Source organism: Azolla caroliniana, unplaced genomic scaffold (genome assembly GCF_043228905.1).
Source record: "Azolla caroliniana isolate FFs.n. ecotype wild unplaced genomic scaffold, voAzoCaro1.0.p SCAF_3, whole genome shotgun sequence".
Classification (NCBI taxonomy): domain Eukaryota; kingdom Viridiplantae; phylum Streptophyta; class Polypodiopsida; order Salviniales; family Salviniaceae; genus Azolla; species Azolla caroliniana.
Genome location: NW_028230438.1, coordinates 7,958,372 through 7,972,289, shown reverse-complemented (window position 1 = coordinate 7,972,289; position 13,918 = coordinate 7,958,372). Strand labels below are relative to the sequence as shown.

The following is a 13,918-nucleotide window of genomic DNA, read 5'->3' as shown; positions in this document are numbered from 1 at the left end:
TTTCCATCATTCAAGTATGGCAAACACACTCGAAGTATGGTAAATACCATAACTTTTGTATTTCATTATTTATTATATAAGTAAGGTAAATGTTTCTTTAAAGGTAAAGAAAGTTAAAGGTAAAAAAGTGTGAAAACAAAAAGGATAACGAATGTTTTCGATAACATACGCACCATTCATTCGTATGAAAAAGAATGTTTGGAGAATGCATTCCAGTATATACTACGTACTATTTGTTGCTCTGCCTCTGCCTCTGCCTCTCTCCTGGGCTCTCTCTCTCTCTCTCTCTCTCTCTCTCTCTCTCTCTCTCTCTCTGTGTTTGCAACAGTGGAAAGCCCTGTGAGAGATGCAAGCAAACCTAAGAAGCCATGGCAACTCCTCCCGCAGCAGCAGCAGAGAAGAAGAAGACAGAGGATCTCATGAGGTATGCGGAAGAGCTCGTCCGCGAGTTCCTCCTCTTCCGCGGCTTCACGTCCACCCTCCGAAGCTTCGACTCCGACCTTTCGGCTGACTATTCCCGCGCGTTCTCCGTGGAAAAGATTCTCGATCTCTTCTTCTCTGCCTACATTCCGCAGTTCGAGATTGAGAAGCTCCTTTCCTTGATAGACTTCCTCAAAAGGACTTTCTTTTCGGCTCAAGATGCTCGCCATGGTTACTCGCTAGCCAAGTTTGAGATCTCCCTCAAGAGGTATTATCTTGTTTATGCTTTCCAGAAGGGAAGGCTCGACCGTATTCTTGATTTCTTCCAGCGCTATGGATCAGGGCTGCTTCAGAGTGGCGAAGAAGATTGGGATTCTTGGTTTGGTATGTTGTCTAATCTTCAATTGTACGTGATGTCATTGTGATGTGAAATGCAATAGAGGGAAAAATGTTTTGCTTGATATGTTGTCTGTATTTTCAATTGCACTAATATGAACGTGAAATTTGAACGCAATTTGGTTTGGTAGGTTTTCTGATTCTCAATGGAACTATTATGAATGTGAAATGAAATGAAAGGGAATGTTTAGCTTGTTGACTATTGTCAACTATAGTGATATGAGTTTGAAATATTGAAATGAAATTTAAATTTTGTTTTGGTATGTTGCCTAATCCTCAATTCTAATAATGTGAGTGTGAACTCAAATATTTGATTTGGTATGTTGTTTAAATCTCAAACGTAGTAGCATGAATGTGAAGTGTAATGAATGGCATGGCTTTATGATTGATAATGATCTTGAAACTTTAAGATACATAACTGCTATCTATTATCACCACCAGACACAATTTCTGGTGGTGATCGATACGGAGGAGTGAGAGAGTTAAATATCAACATAGAAGAAATGCATTCAGATATTGTCATGTGGCCCATACATGTTAACCTATGATCCCCATGATATGTAGCGAACATTCCTTTTCTTGCTCAATGGGTGTCCATGCCCTGTTGTTGGACGTAAATGTTTTTCTGATCATAAGGCTGTTTAATGGCGTCATAAACAGTTACAAAATTTGCCCACAATTGTAATAACTTTGATGTTTGCTCTGTTTTCCACCAAATTTGAACCGGCTGGACAATTAATAGCTGGTACAGCTGATTCTGCTGCAGTCCATTGGTGTAACAGACATGCATGGATTGTCACAACCACCAAGCAATTTATCCAGTGGTGTGGTTGTAAGCGGGTGCAGATCACGTGCTTGAATGGCACTGTCTATTTTGAGGTTCTCTGCATTTAGGGGAAAAACATATCTTTGCTTTTAGGGAAAAAACATATTTTAACTTTTAGGAATGAAACCATATCTTTCTTTTAATGAGAAGAAAATTATCTTTATTTTTAGGTAAAAGGCATAGTTCACGCTCACACCTATGTTAGGCATAAAAAGAGCTCCCCCCCACTTGATATCAGGTAGATCAATACTAGTTTTGGACGTTAATTCATATTCTTATTATTTGTTTTGCTAAATAATATGTCTTCATCTTGTTCTCTTATCTCCACTGTACTCCTCTCAGCTCATAACTCATTTGTCTTTACTTGTCTGTTTCCTTGTCCTTGGTTCCCTTGGCTAAATCCATTCACTTGTTCCCCTGCTCATCACTTTGACCTCACAAACACATACACTCATATCTTCTCGTTGTTCCAATATCTGTGACAGTTTAATCTACTTCACTCCCAAGGACAACCATGTTTGACCCAATTACTCCCACGACCGAACTTAAACAGATAATAACCATTCTGCAATATTTGCAGTATAAAAATACGTTTTTCCCGGATTCTCTACATTAGCTCTAGTCTGCTGCACCTATGGTGCCACATGTCAGTTCCGATGACCTACACTCGTTGGAACCAAAGCTTGCTAGAGAAATTCAATGGCGACACTTGAAATTTTGCAGATTCATTAACCAAGTATGGCTCATTGTCAAACTCTAACCTGGGCGTTACCTGGATGAGTTCAGGCAGGTGGTTCTCATTGGCACCCTTTTTATGGGATTGACACAAGCTTGGTTTGCCTTGTTGGTCAACCTCTTTGAGTGGTTGCATCTCTCAGGTTGTTCATTGTCAGAATGGCCTGTTTGAATTTCACCAAGAGAGATGCTCCGCACAGCCATAGTTGCCAACCTTGTCCCCTCTTCTGCCTGTGGATTCTACTCCAGCTCATGACGATCAGATAGATTTAAAGCAATGTGAATGCACCAACAATCTTTGCCTTTATTGTGGCATGTGGTTGCTTTTGCTCAACAGTCGGAAGACAAGTAGCTGTTATGATTACTGCAACCTTCTCAAGAAGTGACTGCTAAACTACAGTGGGAACATTAGAGTTGGACATCCTTGTTATCACCATTCTGGAGCAGGAAATATGTCATCAGTTTTTGCACCATCAGGTGCCCCTTAATCAGTTGTTCCAATGCTGATGCAAATTGATAATATTGTTCAAGGACCTTTGTTTGTTGCTGAGAAGCAATGCAGGAGAGAGGCTAATCTTTGGTTCTACTATGGGAGTCTTGTTCATATTGCTCATGGATGTCTTGTTAAGCATTCAAGTCAACTAGGAAACGTTTAACAAGAGTCAAGATTAGCTGATGTTCATGAAACTCTTGCATCGCTAAATTGACACTCCATTCCTTCCAGCAAGATCAAAAAGTATTGTGATTTTGGTGGTGTTATAGCAGAAGTTGTGTAGATCTCCTTGTGTTGCAAAATCTATTTTGAGGTTTGTACTTGGAGATCATGTGGTCATCTTGGAGGGATGTGGAACATTGGAAGGGGGTCAAGTGTTTGATGTCAAGGCCATTCTTCTCAAATGACATCACTCATGAGTATCTTGATATTCCTCGCTCGACAATGAATGTCATCCATCTTGAATGTTCTTTGATGCTTCAAATGTCAAAATATGTGATTCTTAGAAGTGGAATGTGTCTGATCCGATGGATGACATTCATTGTCTGAAGCTTCTATAATCGACTTGTAACAATAAGTTATACCTTAAGTGGGGGTTTGCTTATAATTGAGACTCCTAGATAAACAATAGTATCCACTACTTCGAACTGGCAACTTGTTTTTTCAGCACGTCGGTGTGAATCTCAAGAAGATCACAACCTTACTTTCTTGGGCCATATAAAAGGCACCTCATGGTGCTTATAAATGTGATTCCTTGAAAGAGAGATGATGATAAAGATAACAAATGCCTATAACCCCCCCAAATTGGGGGCAAAAATATAGTAAAGATGTGTCTAGAAAGCTCTCAAAGGGAGCTTTCACATGGAAGGGTCAAAATATACAAAAAAAAAGGAGAGTCCTTGGGGCCTTTATCCCCAACAATTCCTAGAATCCACTACTCTAACCTGGCCTCTTGTTAGAGTGAAACCATCTTGTAAGATGTATTGGTGTGGGTGTGTGGAAGATAATGGTGTCATGGTTGCCCAAGATCATTGGATAAGAAGAAAGAGAGATATTCATGGTTACTAGAGGTCAAAAGGTTTTTACAAGTCAAACCATGACTATGTCTTAGGTGAATCCAAGTTAACTATTCTGGAACATAAAATAAAACTTGAGGCTTCCTAAAGATTCATGATAATGATCTTAATGCATGAGGTGACTTTACAATTGATAATGATTCTTTTGATGATTTGCGATCATAAAATGCATAACTACTATGTGGGATGAGTAATGTTGAGGGAGGTGCATGATATTTGATGTTGATTGATGCAATGGAGTGGGCTATGACGACTCAATTCCATTTGGGTGTCCTTAGGCAGATCAAGTATGGCGGGGAATTGTCTCCATGATTAAGTGTTGTTATGGGTCATGTCCCATATATTCTGGCGCTTACAATCTCCATTGTTGCGTGCTTTCCTCAGCTTGGTCAATGGTGAATCCTTAACACGTCATTGGAGGCGTGGATCCGTGGAAGAGGTCAATGATGTGCAATTGCCTTTGAGTACCATGTGTGATAGAAGTTGTTAATATTGAAGACATCTATTAGCTCCATACCACACTTCTTTCAACTACTTCATATGCTTGTGATTTCTTCTTGCTTTCATGGCTTATCTCTCTTCATTGGAGTGACATTTCATTAAATATCTTAGGCTGGCTCCATTTGAAGTCCTTCATGCAAAGAAATCCTCGTATTCCAGGGTAAATGTGCATTTCTGGGTTAAACGCAAAGAGTTCCAAAGTGAGGTTATTTTAAAACAGGATTGAACTGAGAATGGATGTAATCAAGCTAAACGTGTGGACTTTTATTTTTAATGCTCATAGGATATGGATTGTTTTATGTCATATCAGAAAAATTAACAGAGTTTCTATGTCAATATAGTAAAAAATAACTATTGTCCCTTATGCATTTCTAATCGATGTATTCTTGTTGGACAGCTCTACCATATATTAAAACACCACAGTCTGATCCACGACTTCGGGTATATTTCTCCAAGGAGTGGTTGGACACCTTTGTTGTTTCATTTGGGAATTTTCTCAATGAAGTTCTTGGCGGCATTCATATCCTTCGACCAATTTTCTTTCTTCTCACTTTTGGTTTTGAATTTTCTTTATATAAGAGTTGAAGAAAACCTTAATTATATGGCTAAATCACGAATACCAGCTCTCGCAAAAGTTAGTTCAGAATTGCTGAATGGGAAAGTGCTGAGTCATAAAATTGAGGAGCTTACCAATGATTGTGACCACCTGCGCACCATGCTGAGGGCAAAAGAGCAAGAGATCTCTGAACTTGAAAGGTCAGATCAGATCATCTATGGATTTTTGAGGAAACTATGTGGATTGCATTCAACCCATTATGTTTTTTGTTTGTTTGTCTTTGATGATTGAACTTCTCTGAAAAATGGTTTTCATTTCGAGTGGCTGTATGATTTCCTTCATGTTTACACTTTCCTGTGGTTTTCTCCCTTTTTATAGTTAACTAAGGCATCGTCTGTTTGATTTGTACAATAGGTTATTAGTAATTTGCTCTCAACATTTGGAGTCAAAACAAGATAATGGGAAATCCTTAGCTTTATTGAGCAGTGAACTTGAGAAAGTCAAAGGCTCGTTTGATGGTTCAGCACTCAATATAAGTAAGATGTCGAAAATTTCAGATAGTACTTCAAAATCAAACGGCTCAGATACTCCAAGAATTGGAACGCTATATTCAAGCTTGGTTCCTAGTATAATATCAACGGGAAGAGGTAGGAAGGTGATCAGAATTTGTTTTTACAAATTTCAGGATCACCTGCACTGATAATATCTATGCTTTGATACTGCAGATGATTTAGAAGATGACATTCCAGAAGTATCGATTGAATACCAGGTGAGGACTGGTAGTTTCTTTACCATTATACTTTTACCAGCATTTTGGCATGTACCTCACAGCAATTTTGCAAATAGGAAACCTTCTCTGGTCATACAAGCCCAATTACAAGGTGTCGATTTTCTGCGGAAGGTGGTAATATTGCGAGTGCTTCAGCTGATGGAACTGTTAGGTAAATGATTTTCAATCCAAAGATATCATTTTTGATGCATTGTGTATTTTTGTTTTGCTTTATTGTCCAGTTTTATCTGTTTTCGTAGGGTTTGGAACTCTGATCCTGAATCCTCAACCTCAAGGAATGCTACAATTTATTGTGGTGCAGAGGTTCTGTCTCTAGAATGGGACTACAAATCAGACCGCCTGGTATAATTGTGTGACATGTTCTCCTCTCTTACATTGAGGTTTAGAATTTCTATTTTGAGTTCTCACAGGATGTTGTAATCTAGCTGCTTATAGGCACAGCTGAACGAGGTATCAAGGCATGGAATGTTGATGCCAAACGAGTTGTTTGTGATCTAATTACTGATATTGAATATCCCAGGTTTACTGCTGTTGCCATGCCATGTTTTATAGTTATGTGCACACATAACTATATTAGTACTAGGATTTCATGAATGCCAAAGACAGGCCTATTAGGAATATAGCGTAGATAACTATGGTCTGAACACAATTGACTTTTGGAATGAATGTACAGGTAATTGCCTCCCCCATCCTTGATATGATAGCTTGCTGGAGCTATCAAGTGTACATGTTCATATCCAAGGACAGACTCATTGTGCTCTGACCAAGCTATCCACATCCCATGAGCCTATCTCTAACTTTCAATTATTCCTAATATTATTCTAATTCTGTGTGCATGAAAACATTGCATTGAGGGGATAATACGTCAAATAATATATAAGCATTTATGTATGTGAAACAGGATTTTGGACTTGAAATGCAGTCCTGTGGAGCCAATTTTTGTCTCTGTGGCATCTTCTATCGGATATGGAGAGAATGGTCTTGAAGCAAAGGGTTATGCATCTTTAACCCTTTGGAACATGAAAACATGGAAACCTCTGGTATGTTAGGAAGAGTAACATTTCTTGTTGTCTTATATTATGATATGATCCGTGAGCATGAGACAAGTTTGAAATTTCCTTCATATCATAGTCATGCCTACCTTTGGGAGAAGATCCACCTGCAATTACTTCAGTATGCTTCAATCACAACAGCAAGATTTTGGCAGCTGGTGCAACAGATGGGATGATTCATTTATTTGGTATCCTAAGTTGAGAGAAACATCAATCTGTTTGTGAAGTATATGCTTTTGCTCATGCAATATCTGGCTTGATGCTTCCCTGAACTTCCATAGACACGCATGCTAGATTGCCTATCACAGGCTGGCCGGCCCATGACTCATCAGTTAGCTGTGTCAAATTTGGACCAGATCAAGCGAGTATCTTCAGCCTTGGATCTGATGGGAAGGTGGCATATATATACATGATTGGTGGTTTAATACATCATTAAAACAAAGATATGTTACAGAAGTCCTTTTACATGACAATTCAACAGGTTTTTGAATGGAGCTTGCATAATCAAGGTCAGGTTCTGCAAGAAAAAGATGCAAGCAGGTTTGGAACTGTTTTATCTTCCGTTCAAGAGGCTAAAAGTTACAGTTTTATGTAGTATGAACTTCTTGTTGCAGATTTTGTAAAATGGATGATGCTGATGTGCCAAGGCATGAAATTGCACTAGATACACGACGGAAGATGCTGCTTTTGACATCTAACTTGTCATATGCTCCTTTGTATGATGTAAGAATCATGAAATTCTTTTCTACGTCTAGTTATGATATGCACTTACAGAGGTGGGCATTTTCTTTGTTCATTATATTCATCAAAGGAGGTTGCCAACTGCAAGCGTGAAGTTGGAACAGGCTGAATCGCCCATTAGACAAAAACCAACAGGAATTCTGTAATAACTGGCCAAACAAATGTATTGAACTGGGTGATAGGCTTATGCAATGAACATACTAAGCATCCAAGAAACAAATCTGTAGATGACCATATCACATAACTTGCACAAAAATCAATTCTCTCAACCATTTGAAATACTTCTTGTATTTTGAAATATGAACAATTCAATATGTATTTAGATTTCACAGAAATCTAGTCCCATCTAGTGAAATATATAAAAATTGAAATGCTGTCCTTCATACTTAGGCACGGTAAGGCTAGTTTTTTTATGTCGATAACCAAAATGAAAGAAAAGCAAAGCAGACAGCCAGTTGTGCCATCATTGTTCCAGGAGATACATCTTGGTATTAGTTAACTTGGTAAATTAGTGTGCTATGGTAATCCATTAAATAAAACAGAGTATGTATGATAAGTGTTACATCCAATTAATATCAGTTGCCTTACCTTGCATTTTTTCTTTCTTCATTCAATGTAGTTGCGTACACAGCGGAGGAACCAGCGGACACTTAAGCATAATGCTGCAATCACATCTGTAGACTGGCATCCGAGTCAAAACAAGTTCATCACTGGATCAGCAGACCATTCAGTTCGTGTAACATCTGTATTGTCAAATTTGATATAGTCATGTAATTCTTTATGTAAATTATGTACTGTGGAGAGAAGTAAATCTTGCAAAATGATTTGTCGGCGAACCTTAAGGAATGGAATATATATTATTAATTGAATATATTGATTCTTTATACATTTTTGAAAGATTGTCTGCAGATATAAGTATGACTTTCACTCTTATTTTCCTGTCACTTTCTTGTTAGTAAGGTATTATAGTATATCTTGCTGGATGTTAACGAATTTATTTAGTCTATTAGTCCATTCTGGTTTTCAACTGATAGTTCAATGGTGTGTTGTAGTAGCATGTCAAGCTAAAGTTGTTCAAAGTAGACACTATGCACCAAAAATAAACATTTTGACCAAGAGATATATTTTTCCAACATATCATGCAAGAGATGTTGGTTCATTTGCATTTAAGGAACCTTCTTTTAATCTTTGTGAGTCAAATCAATGGTACTATGTTTGACATGGGGAAATTATTGAAGAAACCTGGCCTTAAATTTGACTTGGGTTGGGAACCAAATATTTTATTGAAACTATTGTGGATATGAACCATGGACTCAAGAAGAACTTAATACAAACTATGGGCAGAGAACCAAATATTTTATTATGGAAAACTTAATATAGTCTATGGCATACATTGATGTAATCTTCAAACCCTTGATGGCTAGATTGAAAGTATGAGTGACTTGACAAAACCCTTAATTGATGCAGATGCCTAAGTTCTTCATGATGATGATAGTGATTGATGTAAATGTTGTTGTGAAGATACATGTGTGCGTGTGAAACGTGAGTGGGACCATCGAGGACTTGAACAAGATTCTAGACCATACCATGATGCAGCTTCATCAAATACCACGTCTTGGCTTATTTGCGACTATTGACTGGTAGGGTTGAAACATGTATAACCCTTTTTGCTAGAATGAGTAACTGACGAGGATAATCTTCTACGATTTTGGATCAAGCTTTCTCCGCTTGACATCGGGTATGTGCATGTATGTAATGTTGCCAAAAACCTTCAAGTGCAAAAGGTTTGGCTTTCTCCCGAAATATTTCTTGAGAGGGGTCACGTCATGGACACCCTTGGTCATGCACCCCTTGATGAGATATGTGAATGTGACTACTGCCTATGCCTAGTAGATCTTTGGCATGTTCTTCTCCTACATTGTGCAAATTGTGCAAATTTTTTGCTCAACAAAACCATTTTGTTGTGGTGTGTACCAGCAAGAGAAATCATGGTAAATCCCATTCTCTTCTAGATAAGGTTATGAACTTGACTAAGAAGTAATCTTGAGCATCATGGAATTGTAAGCATCAAATCTTGCAATTCATCTAGTTTTCTACATGACCCTTTAACTTGAGAAAGCGAGAGAATACCTAATTTCTTGACTTCATTGAGCATATCCAAGTATGCCATAAATAATCATCGATGAAGGTAATGAAGTATGTATACCCGCCTATTTTCTTGTTCTGAACCAAGCCCCATATGTCTTCTGAGTGGATGATGTCCATCAAGCCTTTGCTCACATTCGTCTCGCTCCGGAATGGATGCCTATGTTTCTTGCCTACCTAGCACGCCTCATATACATTATGGGAATTTTTTTATGTAAATTGTGGCAAGCCATGCACAACTCCTTTCATTTGCATCGATCGGAGTTTACTGAGGCTTACATGTTCAACCCTCTTGTGCCACAACTTGATATTAGGCTCGACCTTGAGTCCCTTTTCATACATTGTTGTGTTCACATTGGTCATGTTGAGGATAAACATGTGACCTTCTCTTCGTACATAAGCAATAAGATGGCTCTTATCTTAGATTAAGCAACCTGCCTAGTTGAATTGTACTTGCATTCCTTGCACAACAATTTGGCCAATTGAGACCAAATTCTTTGTGATTGTCGAGACATGCAATATGTCCTTGATGTAGCCCTTGTAGTTGTGACTACCTATCATGTACTTAATCATGTGTGTGGAGTCATGTACTTATTGTTATCGTGGTTTGAAATGCACTATGCTTATTTGCAAGGTAGATATGCACCATGCATCATCTTGTCCTTGACTATGACATTGATGGAACAGAGTGAGTCGCACATCTTGATGGTATAGTCCATTGAGGACATATCCCTCTACCGAATATTGTTCAACTCCTAGTAGAGTTGAAGTTTTTGGGTCGTGGTTGAAGCCACAAAAATCTTCTTAAAGTTTTCCCACGTTCCCTTCAGCGCCAGGACCAGGTACGACTCGACGCCACAACAGTGGTATGGGATGTTGATCGAGGCTCGAGTCCGTCTCGATCCCTTCACTCAGGGGTGGTTGGGTATCGGTGGATCGACACCCTTCTTTCTCTCTCCTTTCTTATTTCCTATATGTTTTATCCTTATCATATGCTTACGTTAGATCATAACTCTAACGGTGTTACAATCATAGAACGTAATATTCGTGTTTGTGCAAGCATTCAAATGTTTGAAAACATTTGGAAACGAACATGTTTGAAATGGGAAAAATACATGCTCGTTTTTTTTTCTTTTTTTCATTTATTATTATTACAATTGAGTTCACCCTAGTGGTAAGGAGTCATGCTATTGTTGTCTATGTCTTGGGTTCAATTCCCAATTTTCTCATCTCTCTCTCTCATTAGTACCATGTCATAGCAAAATTTTATGTTAGTGTTATAATAGTTCTTTTCTTTTCTTTTTTATTATTAGAACTAAGCACAACCTAGTGGTAAGTTGCTATGCTACTATTACTTGTGTCTTGGGGTCAATTCCCAACTTTCTCATATCCTCTTGTTAGTGTCATGTTCCTTTTTCTTTCTTTCTTTGTTATTAGAAATTAGCTCACCCTTGTGGTAAGTTGTTATGCTACTACTGCCAATGTCATGGCAAAATTTTATGTTAGTGTCATGTTCCTTTTTTTTCTTTCTTTTTTTCTTTCTTTTTTTCTTTTAGGTCACCCTAGTGGTAAGTTGTTATGCTACTACTGCCTATGTCATGTTTTCTTCATATTCTCGAATATAAGTTTTATGAGTTTTGAACGTTTAATTATAATTTATAATGACATATTTTGATTCAATCTCTATAGTTCATACTCATTTTTTTGTAAAGCTCTAAAGTGAGGATGATAGAGTTGTCTTGATTCTTAAGAAGCATCCCAAAAGTATGCATGTGATACAATGCAAATATTGCAACCATACTTATGTTGATGGTTCACAATGGATTAGAGTCCACTTATTGGGATTGAGAGTGAATCAATATATAATATAGACCATAGTCAATCCAATCCAACTTTGAGATGATTTACCATACACGTTTGATTGAATCATTCTCGAATGCGAATGCACGTATGCTACGTATGGTTCATTCTATGGTTACAATGATAATAAGCCCCCATACCAATGTGCCATTCATCCCTAACTCTCTCAAGTATTTCATACTAAGGTTTGTGATTTATCTTGAAGACACTCTTTAACCATGAATTCATTGTGCTTGACTCAAATATGGTGAAGGCATTTGTGTATCCCGAATTCGAGTGTTTGACCATCTTGTATATGTCCTTGGTGGGTAACTTTTACTTTAAGGTAAAATAACTACTATAGGATGGTGACACTAACCTTGCCTTCATCTTGCTCCAAGCTAATGTCAATGTTTGGTTATGTTTAATGATCCTCAAGAAGCTATTTCTTTGTATTTCGCGTTTCCATAAGAGGGGTAACTACATTTTCTGGGAAAGTCCATTCTTCGAATTGGTCAAACATAAATATTCTTACTTTGCTAGCCATTGATTGATGTTGTTACTCTTGGATGAGGTTGGTGTATTCTTTCAGCTCAATGGTGGTGTAAGCTCTTAGGAGTGTTAACAACTTAGTTTCTTGTTCATCCATGAGGTTTGTTCCTACTCATCATCCTATAATATCCCTCCGTTGAGGGTGTCCTTTCCAAGTCCTTACTTGATTGTGACCTTTTTGTTACACTTCTTTGAAACTATTTTTTCACACTTATCGCTATCGTATATCCGTGAACAAGTGGCTCAAAACACAATTGGGCATGATCCCATGTGTACTACATGTGTACTTGAGTATGTACTTGAGTCAAAAACCCATTGTTGGTAGATATGATGTACATTTATTTAGTTTGTTGCTTTCACTTGAGAGAGAGAGAGAGAGAGAGAGAGAGAGAGAGAGAAATCTTACAAAATGTAGTTAAAATGAGAGGTTCAATAAGGAATTAGCATAGTTCAATAACATAAGTATCTATCAATAGACTTAAAAGAAGCCAACTTCCAATGGAGGTTAATGCATTTAAACATGCATGACATTGACTTATGTTTATGTATTTAAGTAGTTTGACACATACAAGCACATTCATGTATAGGAGGAAAACATGTCAACTTTAGTTATAAGGTTACAATTAAGGCATATGCATATGCATGAAAGGAATGTTGGGATTGTACCTAGGCACATCATGTTTGCACACAAATTCAAATCATAATCATTTGCATACGCAAGTTAGTGGACAATAAAAGCTATGACATAGGCAACAAAGAATCCATTTACAGCTAAAACTATACAATTTCAGCGTAGTTTGATAGGCCTTCTCTAATTGCACATAATAAAACAAACCAAAAAAATGCCTCACATAAACAATAACACATTGATAAATGACATAGACCATTGCATAATGGAAGAGAGATAAATTTGCTTAGAAGACAAAAGAAAAAATATACATTCTCATTTTTTCACTATGAAAAATCATTGCACCAATTGGCACCGTTCCAAATGATGGCTCTCAAACCACCAAAGAATATGGATGAATTAGGAAAATCATTTATTTAAGAAACAACGAAGGAACTTATTAAGAAATCGATGCAAATTGTACTAGTTGGAGGGTTTCAGCCCACAAGATGTAGGTTGTAGCCATTGTTTTTTAAAAGTTCCTTGCCAAATATAACTAAAGATTCTTTCCTGCTTCATCACAATAAAGGTTTATTTTCATAATGTTAACTATCGTTAGCAGGTTAGACTTTAGTTGAGACCCATAATTTCACTTGTCTATTTATTAACATTAGGTTGTAGAAAAGCAAAATTGTAAACCTGTGTTTTAAAAGCAAAACATGAGTGACCTTAATCTCTTCAATCCATTATATTGGTCCTATTTCAAATAAACTAAGGAGCTTAGCCTGATAATAAAATATTGGAGCAAAATAAGTTAAATGATATGATAGCACATATGTTTTTTTGCAATAGCTTCAAAGGCAATGTCGTTGTTGCCATTGGTGGCATGGGTATGTTTAACTATACATTCATATATCCCTTTCTTGTTGTGTTGAGTTCTCAATGTTTTTTAATGGCTTTTCTTTGTATGCATGTCTTGTTGGTTAGGTTGACTTAGGATATAAAAATTCCTCAATGATACACGATTTGCTAGTATTAATCAATATTTGTTATGTTTTGCATGAAAGTTTTAGGTGTAATTAGAAAACACACAATGAAAAGAAGATGGGGGGGCAAGCCGCAAATATACATTATATCGAGGGCATGTAGAAACAATATAGCAATATGACTTTGATTAATATGCACCAAA

The 13,918-nt window shown here is 37.3% G+C and overlaps 1 protein-coding gene across 1 annotated transcript; it reads left to right on the top strand.

Moving 5' to 3' along the window:
• Positions 1-343: 343 nt before the first annotated feature.
• On the top strand, positions 344-8,474 carry LOC147866135 (uncharacterized). Its single transcript, XM_087316504.1, has 14 exons — positions 344-804; positions 4,845-4,967; positions 5,062-5,203; positions 5,418-5,650; positions 5,729-5,772; positions 5,850-5,944; positions 6,033-6,135; positions 6,219-6,313; positions 6,695-6,833; positions 6,925-7,033; positions 7,127-7,239; positions 7,327-7,385; positions 7,460-7,568; positions 8,206-8,474. The coding sequence occupies exons 1-14, from the start codon at positions 369-371 to the stop codon at positions 8,350-8,352; spliced, it is 1,947 nt and encodes a 648-aa protein (XP_087172630.1). The 5' UTR covers positions 344-368; the 3' UTR covers positions 8,353-8,474.
• The last annotated feature ends 5,444 nt before the right edge of the window (positions 8,475-13,918 follow it).